The 21425-nt window shown below is 41.4% G+C and overlaps 1 protein-coding gene across 2 annotated transcripts in view; it reads right to left on the reverse strand.

Annotated features, from left to right (window-relative positions):
• The window catches only part of AGBE (1,4-alpha-glucan-branching enzyme), a 567870-nt gene that overhangs the window by 82892 nt on the left and 463553 nt on the right, over nt 1-21425 (reverse strand). For both annotated transcript variants that reach the window (XM_089597372.1, XM_089597367.1), the window contains one exon: nt 1323-1675. In XM_089597372.1, the coding sequence (XP_089453498.1) occupies nt 1323-1675 (353 nt within the window). The remainder of the gene's footprint in view (nt 1-1322; nt 1676-21425) is intronic.

Below are 21425 nucleotides of genomic sequence, written 5' to 3' on the forward strand. Positions count from 1 at the left end.
TTTTTAGTTGACAGAATTTAACTTTCGTTACATTTACTTTGAAAGAATTTTCGATATTGTTTGCTCGTAATTCTGTACAGTTTTTGGCCATTGTTATCATTTTTTAGTTTATGTGTCTTTTGTGTGACTTGTACGTATGCATGTACATGTTTATTGCCGTTTATTGTTACAGTTGGCATAAAGAGGGTGGTCAATATACAATTGAAACGTTGTTCACTTTGAATTAAGAATAAAACTTTTCGACAGCATGCCATAAAATTTTGTTACTGTATTCAAATGCATTTTTACTGTCGTTAGAATTAATACTTAAATATTTCATTTACTTGTTGAATGTTTTTATCTCTTATTGATTGACGTATTGGGGTGTTTAAAGCAAGGTTCATCGTTAACATTTTTACGGTCCTCTTGGAATAACTCGGACCACTTATAAACACTTTATTTACTCAGAATCAACTTACCATACGCCATATGCAACATCTTAAAAGCACATTTTAGGAGCAACACCTTCATACCTCTGACATTAGAACAATGTATTCTGTATAGCCTAAACTATGAGAGGGTCTATGCCAAAAATAAATTTACAAGTTACTTAAGGTTGGCAGCATCATCACCACCATGACGAAAACAGACTAAGTTGTGCTCTAGGCATTTAAGCACTGTTAACCACCGTTAGCACCAATACAATAGGTGTACCAAAAATCTTAAATGCCAATTTATTATATTTATCAAATCAACTGGTTAACGGTGTGTACATGCGTAGAAAATATGCGGTGATACCACCAACCTATGAATAACTTGGAATTTCAATTTTTGAATAGACCCAGCATATAATCGTGATAAGTGTACTGATACACCAAGAATTTAGAAAATTTAATCAAGTATACAAAGAGCGGAGAATTCAAAAAATTACTTTTTTTTCACCACCAAATACTGCAACGAAACGGATCATTTGCAATGACATAAAAATACTTTTAATGCATTACTTAAAAAGCTGTAAAAAATTAAGTACTTTGTTCAAGTATACCACGCAAAGAAAAATTATCTTTTCATAAGAAAAATGTCTTTTTATCGATCTCACTTATTTTTTTAGTCGTTACTTTATAAAAAAGACTTTAACTATTTGTGGTAAGCAACATAAAACTTTACAGATTAGTTTTCAGTTTCATTTTTTTTTCTTTTTATTTGATGCATAAATGAAATTTCTTAGTGAAACTTATTAACTAATTTGCACTAAATGTAGATAGAAATTTATTAAAAAGCTGTTAGTTAATTTGCCATATTTTTGATGATTATTAGCAAAAAACGAAGTAAATAACACTTACCCATAAAATTAAGATAACCTTCACCTCCCAGTGAGTGCGTTATAAGAGTTAACATATTATGTAAAGCAATGCCTCTGTCAATTACTGGATTCGATGGACTAAACGTACTCATAAAAGTGTACATATCCTTGTCCATTAACCAGAATGCTATTGTCTTATCACCAACAAGAGCTTGATCATGAGATTCTGAATATGCAACAGTTTTTTCCATCCACCTTCGATTACATAGTGTCCAAACAATCTCTCCTATATTCCAATCCTCATCCCTCACTTCTTTAAGAAGCTTAATCCACTTATCTGGTATAGCCATACCTAAGCGATAATCAAATCCAAGACCTCCCTCATTAATGGGTCTATATTATAAAGAAATTATGTTATTTAAAAAATTTTATTTAGAAAAGACTATATTAAAAAGTCATTATGCTTAAATGAAAAACAAGATGGTTAGGCATGTTCAGCTAACACTATGTTATCACTGAAAAGTAGTGTTGCTTAGAATATTCTGCCTTATAAAGTTATAAAGAGAAAAATAATTGTTCGTTTTATTTATTTTGATCAACTTGTATGGCCACACTCATTCACAGCCAAACAAGTACTACTATCTTCGCTGTATCTTGCGTTTAACGATAGCAGACAAGAGGAGAGGCGGTACAGTCAATACGAACCCTACCCGATCCAAGATCCCTGCACCTATACCTATTCCTGCTACGAGCGACACGGCCAACACTCGACTGTGCACAAAAGTTGGTATGGGTGTGTACCAACACATGCAGGTAGCTGGGATACTGGGGCAGCACGAATCGGCAGGCCAGCAGGAGAGCCACTCTCGCTCTTGTCTCCTGGCCGTCGGGACGTCGGGACATATGGTTCAGAGGCAACGTTAGTTTACGTACATTGTATCGGTCGTGTATGTGAGAATATAGTAACTTTGTACTGCTCCAGACGACAACAGGAGATGTAGCAACAGCTACCTGTTAACGATCTGGGCTACTGCAACTATCCTCACACGCACGCTGTCAAGAATTGTGCTGTCCAAGTGCCGACGCCTGCCAATCGGACGCCGTTACCCGCACCTAGTACACCCATTAAAATCTGACTTCTGCAACCACACAGTAGGTCTACTCCTGTGTATCCTATCTCTATCGTGAAAAGCATTGTACCGAGCAGCAGCTGCCGAACCTACACTAGCAGGGCTAAGTCTACATTGATTAGGCCAGGTCAGATAGTTAGGCAGTATAGTTCGTGGTATAGTCACTACAGTGGATGGATTAAAATGAAAACAGTACTTGTATGTGAAAATATAGGTGTCTTCCATTGATGTGTGCTTGAGTGCCAAATATCTGTCCCATCCCTTCAGTCCTGCAAAAAATAATAATACGCCGTGTCTTGCTGCTAACTGCAAAGCGAGCAAGGCGCGACACGTTACATGGCGCTCGACTAGTTGTATAGGCAATCGTTCAGCACGGTGCTCTTTAGCGGCCATTTTGTGTGCACACCGTGTGCTACGGCAGGTAGGTTCGCTTACGCGTACTGCCTGGACACTTTGTTTACACTTTTATATACATATTTATGTGAATTGGTTGCCTGGAATGGTATTTGTGCTTGTGGTACGCGCTGTTTAAAATAACGTATTTTTGCATTAAACATTATGTAGTAATTAATTTATGCATTCATTAAATTTTAACAATTTTCTCGTTTATACTTCCTGCTGTTTTGCCGTTGCATGTGCGTACTAGAGTAGAGGTGGGTGTTGCGAGGGTAAATGGAAGTCTCTCTGTATTTTTCGAACGCGACCTTATACAGGAACGAGTAGGCATCGCATAATGTATATGATTTAAAAATGCGAGTATAAAGGGAAGTGATAAAGTCAGATACTCATATGTAAAAAACGACGTACGGGTATATGGATATTTTGAAGATTAGTTTCGAGAATTCGAAGAATCTCTACATTAGCTTACTGATTATTTTGAAATATTGGTCACGATACACTATCTCTTTCGTAGCATACATACAACACATATATTACTTTACTGCGTACACTCTATCATACAATATTGCTTATTTCTGTAACCTATAATATTACGTATACATAAATATGACGGTCTCACTGGAAGACTTGGAATTTTCCTTTAGTGCGAGTGCGACGGGGGGGGGGGCAAACTTCAAGCGCTAAGTCACAAAATAATAACAAGAGTGATCGCTTATACAATTATACAATACACGAATGGAAAAATGTTCAAATATTTGATATTTTTGGGATTAAGAAGTAATGGGACCATGCCGGAAGTAAGGGATTGATTGCAACGTTTCTTGAATAGAAAATATATTGGACCGATAGCTAGTGTATGGAATAAAGAAGTTGATGAGGTCACGCAATCAGAAAAAAATAATTCAGCTATGGAACTTTCAGATGTAGAATATAGGCTAGAATGCCGCGATACTCAATTCATACACAATAAATCATCAGAATCGATCGCCAGCATTGCAGGAGTAAATCGTGCGACCACCTTTTCACCCGCACCTCAATAATTTCGTGAGGTTGTGAGCAGGTAAGTGCGTTACGATCTCGATAATGTTAGGATGATAAAGAACCGAGGAAGAATGGAATCGGTAGTGCGCGATACACAGATGCTAATACACATGTACCAGACTTCGTAAGCGTACAGGAGGACGTAAGAGTGGCCATCATAAGAGATAATACGAGATGAGAGGATAGAGGACAAGAAACAGGTTTGGTGATGGGTCATAGGCAGTGATGTGGATTGACCGGTCAGACAAATTTTCCTGACGTCAGTGTCATCCTGACGGTCAGCTGACTGTCAATGATCGTCAGATTTTGTTGAGTGTCTAATTTAAAATGACCGTCAGCAAATTTTCTGACCGGTCATTGGTCAGGAAAAATTTTTTACACAAATGATTTCAAGACGTGCAATGATACTTGTTTTATACAAAATTTTATTGAAATATAATGTGCATAGCTTAATTCAATGATTTATGCATCATCATCAAGTTTTTAAATATAATTTAATGCTTTGATGTCGTTGCTTAAGAGATTCAAAAATATTTTAATTTTCAACTGCACAAAATGAGAAAGTATTTAAATTTGAAAAGTGTTTAAATTGAGTCATCAGTCATCATCTAAAAACTCAATATCTGTATCCTCGTCTTCGCTCTCCGGAGTATCATCGTTAAAAAGTTGATAATGCGTTACGTCAGGTTTTAAAAATTTTTAAGTTGTGTGCTAAACATGTTATTTTAAATGCTGTACTGTTAGATAAGCGGTTTCTCTTAGCGTTATGGATCCACCCATGTGTTGAAAACGATCTCTCAGTAGCAGCCGAAGTAGATGGAAGGGATAATATACTTTCAGCAATTTTGCTGAGAAAAGTTTTGTTGCATGTGCTCTTCCACCATAATAATGTTGGTAAATTTTTCTGAGATTCTCGAACATAAGATGAATTCCAAAACCCTTCATTAGCCAGGAATTCAGAAAACTCTAGACGAACTTTTTCTTTGTCCAAATCAAGTTTTTCGGCAACTTCTTGAATCACGGAACATCCAAGTAAAAATTGTTGCTCATCCAAATCTTTCCCTTTGAATCTCGAAGCTAGCAAATTAGCTGCATAATGGATAGGGCGCAGAGCCATTTGCTTACGCTTAGCGAGTTTAACAATTAAGTTGTTTATTTCTTCACTGGAAAACAAAAGCGAAAAGCTGTCAGAGTATTTTTGATAGTGAATCGATAATTTTTTGAATATTTGTGGAACCTCGCTTAAAGTAGATTTATCGGACTGAACGTGAATTATGTAAGCAACGATCGGATTTAAAAAATCGATAAGTTTTTCAATAGAATCCCAAAAATCTGATTCTAAAAGCATTTTTTCCGTTTCATTGCTTAATGAAGTATCTTGCTCAATTGCCAATTCTTTTAAGTTTTTTTTGTTTTTACTTATACTTTTCAAACATTGCAACGACGACCCCCACCTTGTTTTTCCATATAACTTTAAAGTTTCAGTTGATGATTCATTTTGAGTGTCGTTTTTTCCGAGCAACTTGTTTTTTTTTTGTATGTTTCGGAATAATGCAGAATTTATATGGGATTTCTTTACCTCTTTGACTACAGACACAGCTGCTTCAAGTATATTTTTAGCATTATTCACATTTAATGCATCTTTGACAACTAAATTTAGAATATGTGCTAAGCACCCGTAAAAATAAATATTGTGACTAGCATATTTAATTTCCAAAATAGACCAAGCAGCAGTCATTTTATTTTCATTGTCAGTAACGACACCTAAAAGCTTTTTAGGTCCTATCAAATCAATAACTGCTGAAATTTGGCCAGAAATATACTCTGCAGTTTGCTTATTGGCTTTACTTTCAACAGACTTGAAAAAAACAGGTTCTGGAGTTGTTGAAACGAAATTAACTATACCCTCATTACGTATATTGGACCAGCCATCACATTGAAGTCCAACAGTTAAGGCATTCGACATTTTCGAAGCTACTTTTTTCTCAATGTGGAGTCTAATAATGATGTTGACAACTGATAACGAGAGGGTAACTTGAAGCAAGGGCGTATTCTAGAAAAAAAATCTTTCCAGTACTGATTCTCCGTGATTTGTAGTGGAACACCTGATGCGTAAATAGCTTTAGCAAGTAACTGTTGGCAAATTCCATTTTCTTCTGTTGAAATATTATCGAAAAACTGACTAATTTTTTGAGGAATTATGGATGGACGCTCACGAACTTGCCCACTATCTTGACGATTAATCTCATTATCTAAATATAAATACAAATATTTTATAAGGTATATCTATTTATTTTCAACAATTTTTTTCCTAACACAAAAACTATATCATTTTTATGATAAACTTACCATTTATCACCTCAGTATCACTGATATTTTGACTAGAAGAACTGAGAGTACTAGGACTAGACATGGTAATATAACTTCTTTTTACCCCCTTTTTTACTTCGTTATCTAGTAATACTTGTCTCACGCGTCTGGGCATTTTTTACAGGATTCTAGCAAATGTTTTTTCATGCGCGTTATATGCTCTGCATATTTTGTACCACAAAAATTGCACTTGTAAGTTTGCAATTTAGATCCAGGATCTAAAGGCAGTTGTGTAAATTTTTTTTGAACAAAACTACTCATCCCAGTCATCTTGAGAGCGCTAATAAATACAAAACCAAAATATGAGTAGGGAAGGTTATGTTGTACCTACTATCAGAGACTTTATCTACCATACTTTGTAAAAGCTCACTTAACAGCCCATCAATATTTTGCGTAATATGCTTTCTTGTCAAATAGCACTTCACTTTAAAAAAAAACCTTTGATGGCTGCGTCTCTCGCATTTCACAACATTAAAAAAGAGCTCAAAGACTGTAGGTGAAGAATTGCAAGGGATATTGTTTTTGATACTGTAGATATATAGATATATATCGCCTGGCCGCGCATCGCGCGCCAAACAACCTCGAAGGTATCCTCGATCTATATCGAACAAGTCCAATTTCAACACCAGCAGCGCCACAAAAGCTGGCGCGGGATTCAAAATTAACTTTAAATTATCTATTATTGAAACAAATTTCCCTCATTCTCTATATAGATGTAGGTTTCACCGTCAGAGATTTTTTTGACTTGGCAGAGTCAGCTGACCGTCAGTCAGAGATTTTCACCTCTTGGTCATGTCAGAGTCATGACTGTCAAATTACGCGTCAATTGACCGCTGACCTGACAACTCACATCACTGGTCATAGGGCAAATCTGGCACTTAATGACAATAGCCGCCAAATAAATTTTGGAGCTGAAAATAGGATACGTGCTGACGCAAACGGATGTCGAGTAACATGGTCAGACGGAAAGCCTATTGATTATCGCCAAGAAGTCTTGGCAGCTGATGTACACCATTATCACACACAGTTTGGGTATAGTGGTACAATTCGTCACGCAGATGGCGAGGTTAAACATAATACCACGTTAACATCCCAAACGCTCAACATACCCCATTATACATCGAATAGACCCCAAGTGCACTCTACTGTTCATTCATACAATCGTGGTACAACACTTCGACAGACTTACGGTATAACCTACTTACAAACGCCAAACGTACCCCAGCACTCGCCAATACAGTTACCGACAAACAATTACATCAGCCAACCGAGAATGGATATACACAGTCATAACTCCCGTAACGTCCCTGCGTACGGACAACAGTTCAACCCGAAATCTCAAGGTAATTACCGTTTAGTTCCGAGTACTGATTTCCGGCAAAAGGAAGAAGGTGATTTCCATACGAACGCTATGATAAATGACTACTAAAGGAAAAGGAGTAAAGGCCTTATGGGGGACATTAAGTTTTAATTTTTTTTGTAGTAGAAAAGGTGTTTAACACAAAAAGTTTCCAGAGTACATACTTTAAATATTGTAAGAGTTAGGTTCTTATTTTTTTACATGATGAAATCGTTTAATAAGGCCAAAAACATCTTTTCAAAGGTATGAAGTGAAGTTTAACCAACCATCAAGCTGCTTGTTTACCTCTGAGCAGGCGAAACAGTGCCAGCAGCAGCAGCAGAAACAAGTAGCTCAATGTAAGGTTCACTATACTTCGTACCTTCAAAACGCTGTTGACGGCATAAATAAACGATTTCATCGTATGAAAAATATAACAACCTAACTCTAATGATGTTAAAAACATAAAAGACAATAAATTTTTGTATCCAACACCTTTTCCACCACGAAGAACAATAAAAACTGAATTTCTCCCAAAAGGCCCGTACTACTTATTCTGTTATGGTCACATATATATCGCCGTGTTATGTAGTATAGGAAAATTCCTGAAAGTACCCAGAACAGTTGTGAATTTTTCTACTAAAAATACCACTACAATGTCCCCAAGAAGCCACTACTCGCAAACCCCGGAGTCACTAACCCAGAACCCACAGCCACTACCCAATTCGCTCAAGGAGGGCACGAAGTGCGCCTCGCAACCCACGTTACCACTAGTCATATCTCGCGTAGCCACTGACTCCTGGCCCCAAACAGCCACTAACTTAGAGTAAGGGGTCCGTAAACGCGTTGCCCTGACTGTCTCGCGTATCTTGCGCACACTACAGCTACAACATACACAGACAAACAATACTTATCCAAGTGCTCACGACTTTTTGGTTCCTTGGGATTTCTGGAACTTGATGTACAAGATGTCAAAATGAAGCACATCAATAAAAACGAGTACCCCATGCGATAATCTCTTTTAGGGAATTATCTGGTGCAAGCCCAAGTAGCTGCCACAGGCCTCACATATTATGGGGGGAGGCACAAAGACGCTAGCCCTGGCCAGCAGGGAATGATAGATGTTGCATGGCCATTTCTAGGTACGGAACGACGAACAAGTGTCTCGAGTATCGGCAGTAACATGAGTGAGGAAAGCAACATTACCGTCTTTAGTAATCAGAAGCAAGATGATCTTGAATCCATAAAAAACAATGGTGCAGAGCTAAGAGCAAAGCAAAATGAGAAGATTGTACAAATACAACTTGCAGCAAGTTAGCTCGAGAAAGCGCTTGAAGCTATAACCAAAAAGTATAGAAATACTGCTAATCTCGTCAAAAATGGCATTAAAGCTGCGCTCAAACACCTGATAGCAGCTGAAATAACTAGAAAAGTTTTTTTTCATCAAGAAGAGAGCTACACTAAATGGTAAAAGGAATGCTTTAAATCCCTGCAATACAGGAAAAAAAAAGATTATTCCCGTCAGCATAAGCAGAAAAAAAAATCTGAACACTATTCTTAAAAAAATAACACGAAGCAAAATATAAGTCCCTCAGAAAGCCTGAAAAAATGGCATGGACATGTAACCTCAAAAAAAAAGAAAACTAGCGATAGCAAGAGAGGAAGTTGGAGAAGGAAAAACCTTTGCTAACATACTAAAGGTAATAAGAGCAGGTTTTAATATCGATAAGACAGGATTAGTGGTCCAGAGTGTTGTTGCCACTGATAAAAAAGACTTGCTTCTTAAAGCAAGAGAAGTAACAGACGTAGGAAAATTTGCTCAGCATATGATAAGGGCAGTGGCGGGCCAAGAAACGGTAGTCTCTACTGCACGAAAAATGACACTCGTCTCACTGGGATGACCGTTGTGTACCAACAAATACATGCATTACACACGAACACCATTCTTACACTTGTTACTCAACGCCAGGGCAGTCTCCGTGGGTGGGACTAAGGGAGAGTGGCGACTCCCGGCAGGCCCGAGCAAGTAGCGGGTTTCTCTCGTGACAGAGAGGGCTGCCGCCCTGGTTAAAACCCTTCCCAAATACTTATTTCTAGAAAAAAAGGGTAGTGCTGGCCTTCGCCGGTCAGTACGACACTAAAAAGATGCCACAATGAAAAACGTCAATGCAAAACAAGTACCCCAGGCGGTAACCTCTCTGAGGGAATCCGCTGGCAGTTCCGATCCGGTAAAAGCCCAGGTGACTGACGCAGGCCCCACGGATTCTGGGGAGGGGGGGCACAAAGACGTGTCTCATGGCCAACAGGGACTGCTAAATGTTCCATTGCCTTTCCTTACAGACAAAGGACAAAGAGGAAGCCTGTCAAGTATAGACACTAACGACACCGAGGTTAGCAACGTGTCCGTATTTAGCAACCAGACAAGGAAGAAGCTTGCCTCTTTAGAAGAAAGTGTCGCTATGCATAGAGTAAAGCGGCAGCAGGTTGCTGATAAAGTCAAATCAGCAACGGGAGACATTACAGAGACGCTACAAATAATTAACAATAAGTACGGCAACACAGCGAACGCTGTTAAAAATAGTCTTAAAGCCGCACTTAAGCATCTTCAGGAGCCAGAGGTGCTGAGAAAAGGCTGTCTTACTGAAGAAGATTTGTATACCGACGCCTGGAAGTCGTCATTTAAATCTCTGCAGTGGAGGAAACAAAGGCGAGATAATTTTCGACGACATATACAGAAAAAAATCCTGAATACTGCTCTAAAAGAAAAAGAACGAAGTAAAAGACAAAGGAGCCCATCGGACAGCCCTGAAAAACGCCAGCAAACCATGCCTCCAAAGAAAAAAAAAACAGGCAGTGGCAAACAAGAAGAAGTTCTTCCGAAAAAAAAAACAAGCCACAATAAAAAAGTGGACGCGACAAAAACAGTAGTAGTGAAGATGGCTAAAGGGCAGACCTTTAAAAAGGTGCTAAGGACGATGAAGGCGAACTTTGACCCCGATAAGGCTAAAGTGGCAGTCCAAAGTGTTGTCACTACAAAAAAAGGAGACATACTTATTAAAGCCAAAGGTGTAGATAATGCTACTGCATTCTGACAGCAAATTAAAAAGTCGGTAGCCGGACAGGGTACTGTTAAAATGAGTGACAAAAAAGTGACATTGGAGGTCCGAGACCTGGATGCCTTTGTAGAGGAAGATGAGGTCAAAGAAGCCTTTGCTAGGACTTTTGGACATCAGAGCCAGGAGCCAGAAGTTGCTCTCTTAAAGCCAAATGCCAGAGGACAGAGGCTGGCTTTAATAAAGGTGGACAAAGCATCTTCCAGACGCGTAGAAAAGGAAGGCAGGTTACGAGTTGGCTTTGTAAGCTGCCAAATTCGAAGAAAAATCGAAGTAACAAAATGTTTCAAATGCCTGGGATATGGACACGTCTTAGGCAACTGTAAGAATAAAAACAGATCCAAGCTGTGCTTCCAGTGTGAAAGCTCAAACCACCGGAAGAAAGAGTGTCTAGGCCTAGCACGGTGCTTCCTTTGCCCAACAACGGACAACAAGCACGAAGCAGGCAGCGGGAGCTGCTCTTTATTTAGAAGAGCCCTAAAAGAGGCCCGAGATAAGGCTCAAGCAGGATCAAAATGGGGCAAAAAGGCCTTGAGTTGGAAGACAGGCTTATGTGGATCCACGCTGCGCTAGGTACTTTTTACCTATCAACAAGGAAAAGCATTAAGCTTATAGTGGTGCTGGCTAAGTAGGCGGCATACTATGAAGCGCTAGACAAGGTGCTGGTCCTCAGGGACCCTGAGTCCTTTTCAGGACTCGAAAGCATCAGCACCTCTAGCAAATGGTGGTGAGTTAGCTTGTTAATGCTGTGAGATGCGATGGTCTTCCTGGTGGCTCCACCCTGAAGTAATGCTAACGCGGTTCCGGGGTGGATCAAAAGCCACGCGGCATGGGAGGGGTTTTAGTGGGTATGGGTGGTCTAATAAAAAAAAATCAACTAAGTCCCACACTACTGCTGTCCCTGCGGTGTGCCTCGATGCATTTTCCCTACCTCTACAAAAAAAAAAAAAAAAAAAAAGAAAAAAAAAAAAAAAACTACGACTACTACTACTATATTAAAGTACGAGTCCAACGGCAATGCTGTCTAATGGTCTTTATTTATTTATTAAAGCAACGTTTTGGCCACTTTAGAATTAGGCCCTTTTCAAGCACTATAAAATTTCATACAAATTATGACAAAATTAATAAAAAGGTATATAATTATACAATTGCTCGTAGTTTAAAACACTAAAACTTACAATTATATCACAGTATTCAGACTTTACGTGATCGCTTACATTTGTCGAGATCTTAGTTAATTGACTGTAGCCTGTAAGCGACTCGAACATACTAACGAAAATTAATTTCTAAACCGAGGACAGGTATCTATGAGCGTGGGCCAATACCAATACATACATGTACAAGAGTTGAAACGGTAATTAATTTCTAAAACGAAGACAGGTATCTATGAGGCAGGACCAATACCAATACATACATGTACAAGAGTTGAAACGGTTATTGTATGTATTAGAGGAGGCGTGACCTATATGAAATGATATTTTTGAATAAAATTTATTTAGTTATTATGCTGTTGTCTGCGACTAGTGTAAATTACTTTTGATAAATTCTTTAAAAATTGGTAATAAATTTTGTGTATCAAATTGTCTATTCAAATTATGGATATTTCTACTTATGTGTATCATTTCTGATACCTCACGCCTAGTCCTCACATTTTCGACATCTAAAATCTGTACACTACCATATTCAAAATCTATATTGTGTCCTGAATCTTTCACATGGCAATATAATGCAGATCTGTCGTCTTTTTTCTTAACATCTCTCATATGTTCACCAACTCGTGTTGCAGAGTTCTACTTGATTGACCTATGTAATACCGATGACAATTTAGACAATCAATTTTATACACTATATTTGGTTTGTAACGCGGTTCTGTTTTGTCTTTACCTAATTGATTATTTATGTTAATCTTATTCATGTTTTTAAAAATGACGTTAATATTGTACTTTTTTGAAATCTTCTTTATCTCATGTTTATAGTCTTTTGAAAACGGTAAGACAATATAGTCATTATATGGGGTTATACTATAATTTTCATAACTTTTTTTTTTATTCAGTATGTTTAGTGTTTTTTTAATGTATGTATCAATAAATTTTAATGGATAGTTATTGGCTTTCAATAATTTTTTAATCATCTCAAAATTTTCTTTATGGAACTTATTATTAGACAATATTATATTTTTATCTACTTAATTATAAACTATTCCAATTTTTCGTTGTAAGGGGTTGTGTGATTCAAAATTAAGATATTGTCCTGAATGACTTGGTTTTCTATACCAGTTAGTTATGATTTTGTCAGAATTAAAGTAAATAGTAATGTCTAAAAAGTTTATTATTCTAAGTGTTGGATTTTCCGAAGTAAATTGTATATATGGATCAAAACTGTTGAACGTTTGTAGTATTGTATCTATATTATCCTCTAGAGAACATAAAAGTAAGTCGTCTACATATTTTACGTAAAATTGAAGTTTGAAGGGTAATTTATTTCAACAATACTGTTCTAAGTCATTCATTACCAATTCAGAAAGTATGGGGCTAAGAGAATTACCCATTGCACAACCAGACTTTTGTTTAAAACATGATCTATTGAATACGAAATAATTAATTTTTAAAATAAATTTTATAATATCTATAAATTCTGTACATGATAAATTTATATGTATGCCATAATGTTGCCATCTCTTTGTTAGGGCTGAAACTATTAGGGGGATATGTGTATTATTAAAAAGGGCTGTAACATCTAAACTAAAAAATTTGTAATTTGATGGGATTTTTAGATCTTTGAATTTTTCTATTAATTTAAAACTATTGTTTATAGTGTATTGTGATTTGGGGCTATATTTATATAAAAAGTTGGCTAAAACTTTTGAGAAAGTATAAGTAGGAGTGCCTATTGCAGGAATAATAATTCTAATTGGGTAGTCAATTTTATGCAGTTTTGTAAGCCCATAACAGGATGCTAAAACGCATTTATTTAATATAGTATCGAATTTTTTGTTGTAATAATAAACTTTTTAAAAATATTGTCAATATTATTTAGTTTTTTAATTTCTTTATTAGTAGCATTTTCTAATTGTTTCAAAATTTTATCTGGCTCTTTATCTATTTTTTTACACATTTTCGTATCATTTAGACAATTTTCTACTTTATTGGTATAATCAATCTTATCACTGACAATTATACCTCCCCCTTTATCAGCGTACGACACGACAATATTAGGAGTATTTAAAAAAAATTTATTTGTCTTTGTTATATTATTCTGAATATTTATATTTTTTAAATTATTAGGTTTGTTTTTTATCCTTGTATTAACACTTTTAATTGTATTAAGTATTTTTAATTTGAGTTCTTCATTTTTTGTTTTATCTATTTTTAAATTTTTATTTAAACGTTTTAAAATTTCAATGGTAAATTTATTATCAAACTTATTAATAAAATTGTATTTTTTACCCAATTGTAATGTTTTTATTACATATTCTGGCAGTGTTATAGAAGAAAGATTTTTTACCCACTTATCACGTATGGGATCATTATCATTTAAAGTCTTGTCATCGTTATTACCAGTCATCGTATGTGTGTCACCATTAGTTTGAGTTTTAATTATCCATTCTAAATAAACAGGTCTGCATTTGTATTTTCGTTAGAATGTTCAAGTCGCTTACAGGCTACAGTCAATTAACTAAGATCTCGACAAATGTAAGCGATCACGTAAAATCTGTATACTGTGATATATTTGTAAGTTTTAGTGTTTTAAACTACGAGCGATTGTATAATTGTTTACCTTTTTATTAATTTTGTCATAATTTGTATAAAATTTATAGTGCTTGAAAAGGGCCTCATTCTTAAAAGGCCGAAACGTTGCTTTAATAAATAAATAAAGATCATTGGACAGCATTGCCGTTGGAGTCATACTTTAATATTGCAATATCCTGCTGTCATTAGATTCATAGTATTACAAATAACTACTACTACTACTACAACTACTACTACTACTACTACTACTACTACTACTTTTACTACTACTCCCGGGTGGGGTTTTCGCTAGTTTCTCCATACCGGGCGCTTCCCCGGGTGGCGGATAGGGGCATCCTCTTGAAATAAGAGGTGACGATGGGCAGCTGGGGTGGCTCTCTATGGGGGTGGTCGAAGGCGTGGATCAGGGGGCGTGTGTGGCGCTGGCGTGTGTATCTGCGGCGGTGTGGGCGGGGGACTAGTGCCCCATGCCTCCATCGGTGTGGATGTATGGGCCGGCTCTGCTTGTGCTCCTTGTTCTTCGCTTTTTGCTGCTTCCGTGGGTGGCACTCCATTGCTTGATGCGGGCCAACAAAAACTAGCACCCGTCGTGTATAGAAGTAAGCGGCGGTTAAAACATTCTTCTCAGATACATGCATCACACACTCTTACTAAACAAACACAGGGACACTTACGGATTGTTCTGGGTTGCGTGTGGCGGGTCCTTTTCCGGGCTTGCGTTGGGGGCCCGGCCACGGGTGAAGCCGGATGATGAGGCCCGGGTAAGTCTGGGTAACCACATCTGATATGGCTGTACGCCTCATGAACAAAAAAGACGTGGTGGGCCGACTAATCTAGGCTTACTACCACTGAGGAGGCCATATGGCGGCACCTTAGTGCCTTACGCCAGCCCGTTTTGTTAGGTTGTCTGCGTGGTCTCGGGACTGTACGCCTGCCGCTCGTCTCCCTGGGATGACCGTTGTGTACCAACAAATACATACATTACACACGAACACCCTTCTTACACTTGTTACTCAACGCCAGGGCAGTCTCCGCAGGTGGGACTGAGGGAGAGTGGCGACTCCCGGCCGGCCCGAGCAAGTAGCATCTCTCTCTGGTAACAGAGAGGGCTGCTGCCCTGGTTTTAACCCTTTCCAAATGCTTATTTTTAGGAAAAAAAGGGTAGTGCTGGCCTTCGCGGGTCAGTACGAAACTAAAAAGATGCCAAAATAAAAAACGTCGATGTAAAACAGGTACCCCAGGCGGTAACCTCTCTGAGGGAATCCGCCGTCAGTTCCGATCCGGTGAAAGCCCGGGTGACTGACGCAGGCCCCACGGATTCTGGGGGGGGCCACAAAGACGTGTCTCATGGCCAACAGGGACTGCTTAATGTTCCATGGCCTTTCTTTTCAGACAAAGGACGACGAGGAAGCCTGTCGAGTATAGGCACTAACGACACCGAGGTTAGCAAGGTGTCGGTATTTAGCAACCAGACCCAGGAAGAGCTTGCCTCTTTAGAAGAAAGTGCCACTAGGCTCGGAAAAAAGCGACAGCAAGTTGCTGATAAAGTCCAATCAGCAACGAATGACATTACAGAGACGCTAAAACTGATTAATGATAAGTACGGCAACACAGCGAACGCTGTTAAAAATGGGCTCAAAGCGGCGCTTAAGCATCTTCAAGAGGCAGAGGTGCTAAGAGAACGCTGTCTTACTGAAGAAGATTTGTACATGAACGCTTGGAAGTCGTCATTTGAATCCCTGCAGTGGAGGGAAAAAAGGCGAGATAATTTCCGTCGGCATGTACAGAAACGAACCCTGAACACTGCCTTAAAGGAAATAGAACGAAGTAAGAGAAACAGGAGCCCATCGGACAGCCCTGAAAAACGCCAGCATACTATGTCTTTAAAGAAAAAGAAGACAGGTAGTGGCAAACAAGAGGAAATTCCCCTGAATGACAAAACAAGCCAGAAGAAAAAAGTGGACCCCACAACAACAGTAATAGTAAAGATGGCTGAAGGGCAGACCTTTGCAACGGTGCTGAAGACTATGAAGGCGAACTTTGACCCCGATAAGGCTAAAGTGGCAGTCCAAAGTGTTGTCACTACAAAAAAAGGAGACATACTTATTAAAGCCAAAGGTGTAGAGAATGCTACTGCATTCTCACAGCAAATTGAAAAGTCGGTAGCCGGACAGGGTACCGTGAAAATGAGCGACAGAAAAGTGACATTAGAGGTCCGAGACCTGGATGCCATTGTAGAGGAAGATGAGGTCAAAGAGGCTTTCGCTAGGACTTTTGGACATCAGAGCCAGGAGCTAGAAGTTGCTCTCTTAAAGCCAAATGCCAGAGGACAGAGGCTGGCTTTAATCAAGGTGGACGAAACAACTGCCAGACAAGTAGAAAAGGAAGGCAGGTTACGAGTTGGCTTTGTAAGCTGCCGAATTCGAAGAAGAATCGAAGTAACAAGATGTTTTAAATGCCTGGGATATGGACACGTCTCGGGCAACTGTAGGGAAGAAAACAGATCCAAGCTTTGCTTCCGGTGTGGGAGCTCAAACCACCGGAAGAAAGAGTGCCTAGGTCCAGCACGGTGCTTCCTTTGCCCAACAACGGACAACAAGCACGAAGCAGGCAGCGGAAGCTGCCCTTTATTTAGAAGAGCCCTGAAAGAGGCCAGGGATAAGGCCCAAGCAGGGTCAAAATAAGGCAGAAAGGCCTTCAGTGGAAAGACAGGCTTATGTGGACCCACGCTGCGCTGGGTACTTTTTACCTATCAGCAAGGGAAAGCATTAAGCTTATAGTGGTGCTGGCTGAGTAGGCGGCCTACTATGAAGCGCTAGACAGGGTGCTGGTCCTCAGGGACCCCGAGTCCTTTTCAGGACTCGAGAGCATCAGCACCTCTAGCAAATGGTGGCGAGTTAGCTCGTTAATGCTGTGAGACGCGATGGTCTCCCTGGTGGCTCCACCCCGAAGTAATGCTAACGCGGTCCCGGGGTGGATCAAAAGCCACGCGGCATGGGGGGGGTTTTAGTGGGTATGGGTGGTCTAATAAAAAAAATCCACCGAGTCCCACACTACCGCTGTCCCTGCGGTGTGCCTCAATGCATTTCCCCTCCCTCCACAAAAAAAAAAAAAAAAAAAACTTTTACTACTACTACTACTACTACTACTACTACTACTACTACTACTACTACTACTACTACTACTACTACTACTACTACTACTACTACTACTTCTACTACTACTACTACTACTACTACTACTACTACTACTACTACTACTACTACTACTACTACTACTACTACTACTACTACTACTACTACTACTACTACTACTACTACTACTACTACTACTACTACTACTACTACTACTACTACTACTACTACTACTACTACTACTACTACTACTACTACTACTACTACTACTACTACTACTACTACTACTACTGTCGAAGACCGTACTGCTTGCAGCCTTGGTCGCGTGAGGGGGCTTTAAACTGACGGCATACCTCCTTTCTTACACGCATCTTAATTCCCCCATCCTTTTACATAATCCTATAAACACTAACATTTATCGACACTGACATACTCTTGCAGCATGGACGCTTTAGTCTGCGGGCGGAGGCTTGCTGCCGCCCGGGTATCTCTACCACTAATAAAGTCAGACGTCCGAAAATAAAAAAGATGTGGCGATTCTTTTAACTAAGGAATCTGGCCATTGAAGGACTATATGGAGGGCACTTTTAGTGCATACCAGCTGGTACTCTCTCGCTTGGCCGGTGTTAATAATATGGTGGTTGTATTTGTCTCGGCTCGTGGGCTGGAGCTGGCATGAGACAAGAGAACCACACCCTACACTTCAACAATACCCCATCACCTAGTTTACTATTTCTAGGAACTCCTAAAAAATAGTCCCTAGCCGAGGGTAGAAGGCTCGCCGTGTTTGCCGTGCGGTGCGACCTGTGAGCGGCCAAAGGGAGATCCTGGGCAGTAAGGCGATGCCTAGGCTGCGTGCCGAAGTGACCCGAGCTGTCTTTGGCATCTGCTGACTGCAAGACAGGAGGCTGGATTCTTAACCAGGTCCGGTCAATCGGCTAACTCTGGGGCGGTCGCGGGCGGGGGCAGGCTGGTCGTTCTGCTGCTGCGGTCTTGTTGGCTTGGCGGGGGCTGTTTGGCCTGGGTGGAGGTGGGGGCGTGGCAGTTTCTGCTTGGCTTCTACTCCTTTCTGGCTTTGCGGTTCCTTGTTGGGCTGGTGGGATTGCTGTCGTGGCATTGCTGGCCTGCCCTTCTTCACGGCTTCCTTAGTGTGGTGAGTGCGTTCTGCCACGTGATGTCTGCCGGAAACTCTCCAGAGAGTGGATCGCTTCTTGGTTGGGGCGTGATGCTCGAGGGAGTGGAGGTGGGCTAGCGTGGCAGGGAGTGCTATATCCCGAGGTTACCCACCCGGACCGAAACCGCCCTTCAGGCATGTGTTTGGGGCGGATGGCGGCTTCCACCGGTGAGGGATCCAGATGGGTCGGTGGGGACCTTGGGATGAAATTTGTGTGTTACAGATATGGCACTTTCATTTACAACCAAGGAGGGAATAAACGGAGGTTATTGCAAGGTAATTGCAGATAAGCCTGACCAGGGGAGGGAGTTGGACGTTGCTGCCGATGCGGCGTTCGACGACCTTGCTAGGGCGGTAGATGAGCTCAGGGCGCTCATGGTGAAGCACCCTAATACGGCGGGCACCATAAAGGCCAAAGTCGAGTTGGTGGTGACTGCCATGGGTGTCCTGAAGCGCTATCAGGAGCAAGACAGGGAAGCTGAAGAGCAGCCCTTAAGGAGCACCCAGTAGCACCCAGCAGCGAAGAGAAAGCGAGGCGGGAAAGAGACTCCTAGCCCTCAGCTTACGCCAGGCAAGGCCATCAAAAAGGCAAAAGGGGCTGGACCCCAGCCGCAACCACACGGTGTTGCGGCAAAAAATCCAGCCAAACAACCCGAATGGACAGAGGTCTAAAGTAAGAAAAAAAAGAAGAAGGAAAAGGCTAAGGGGAACAAGCTCCAAGGGGGTATAAAAAAATCCCTAAAGCCGTTAAGGAGAGACGTCCCAGGGTCAGGCCTGAGGCAATATTGGTTGTGCCAGCAGAAGGCAAAAAGTATGCCGAGGTCCTGGCCCTGATGAAGAAGGTTGACGTTGCCGGGCTCGGGGCGAGCGTGGGATCTGTCAGGAAGACGAGGAGAGGAGGTATCCTCGTCGAACTGAAAAATACTGTGTCCGAGCACCGAGATGCGTTCGCCGAGGCAATTAAAAGTGCCGTGGCAGACGCAGGTGGTGTGAGGACACTGGCCCCGCGTTTGACCTGGGAGATCAGGGACGTCGAGCCAACGGTGACAAAGGAGGACGTCGAGGCAGCAGTAAAAGGCTGCTTTAATGAAGGCGCGTCCCCCAGTATGGCTGTGCGGTTATCTTCTGGAACAAATAGAGGAAACCGCATAGCCTACGTCGAGGTACCTGCGACGGCGGCCCCGATTCTTAAAAAAAGGGACCACATTAGGCTGGGCTGGGTGAACTGCAGAATGCGCTAAAAGTTCACGGTTGAGCGTTGCTTCAGTTGCCTGGGGTTCGGGCACATTGCGAGGCAGTCTGTCGGACCTGACAGGACCAGGGCGTGCTGGAGGTGCGGTAAAAAGGGTCACGTGGCACAAAACTGCTCCAAAAAATAAGTGAGCTGTTTCCTGTGCGAAAACGTGGTCCCGAAACCGGACACAAGACATGTTGCTGGGACTGCCGGGTGTGAGGCGCCTCAGGCGCCTGCAGTGACGACTCAGCGGAAATGGCGTTGATTCTGCAGGTAAACCTGGATATGACCGTGCTCGCGCACGATCTGCTGGACCAGTTTTCCCGTGCCCAGGGTGTGGATATGCTCTTCATAAGTGAGCCATCCCGCACGTTACCGGGCCGAGGCTGGTTCTGCGACATGACAAGAGGCGCAGCCATCCTGATTCGCAGCGACAAGTTCTCCGTATCCAATACCGGAGGTGGAGACGGTTTCGTGTGGATCAGGTGTGGTAGTGTTTTTTATATGAATTGCTACATATCCCCAAACATTTCAATTGGTGTCTTCAGAGAGCGGCTTGCCAAACTTGAGGATACCGTCCGAGTGTGCAGGGAAAGTGGTGATGTAGTCCTGGCCGGTGACTTTAGCTCCAAGGCCATAATTGGGGGGAGCCGAGAAACGACCCCAAAAGACAGGCCGTGTTAGAGATGGGTGCAAGACTGGATCTCATCGTCATGAACTCTGATGGTTCAGCAACGTTCAGGCGACCTGGTAACCAGGGAACGATCATCGATCTCACGCTGGTGTCGTCAGAAATGGCGGCACGGGTCTCCGACTGGCAAGTCCTGAAAGAATACACGGCCAGTTATCACCAGTACGTCAGCTTCGTGATACACGAGGATCGTGGTGCAACTTCACGAGATGTAATCCGAAGGCACGTTAACGGGTGGAACGTTGCAAAACTCAACCGAGATCTGCTACTGGAAGCCATGGTTGGCGCGCCACCTGCAGCCGATTTAAACAAGATCAAAAATCAAGCGGAGGCTGAGGCACTCGTGAGTGGCATGACGAGACGGGTCAAGGAATGGTGCGACGTATGTATGCCCAAAAGGTCTGCGGGGAGGGGTCGACGTTCGTGCTACTGGTGGACCGAGGACATTGCTAACTTGCGCAGAGAGGCGCAGCATCTACGGCGTCTTGCACAGCAACACAGAACTCGCAAAGGCGCCGGGGCAGCTGCTGCCACGTACAAGGAAGCAAAAAGAGCGCTGGTGAGGGCGATCAAGGTGAGCAAGAACCGATGCTGGCGCGAGCTCATCGCCGAGATGGATAAGGACACATGGGGCCTGGGCTACCGGATCGCATTAAAAAGACTTCGCGGTTCGGACCCGACGCCACCGATGGAACCTTCCTTCTTGGAGAGAGTGGTCTCTTGCCTCTTTCCGGAGCATCCCGCTAGGAGGCAGGAGGACATTAGTGTA

This window comes from Copidosoma floridanum, unplaced genomic scaffold, assembly GCF_036245765.1.
Source record: "Copidosoma floridanum isolate Cflo_tuat_1 unplaced genomic scaffold, Cflo_Japanese_pri ptg000004l, whole genome shotgun sequence".
Lineage (NCBI taxonomy): Eukaryota > Metazoa > Arthropoda > Insecta > Hymenoptera > Encyrtidae > Copidosoma > Copidosoma floridanum.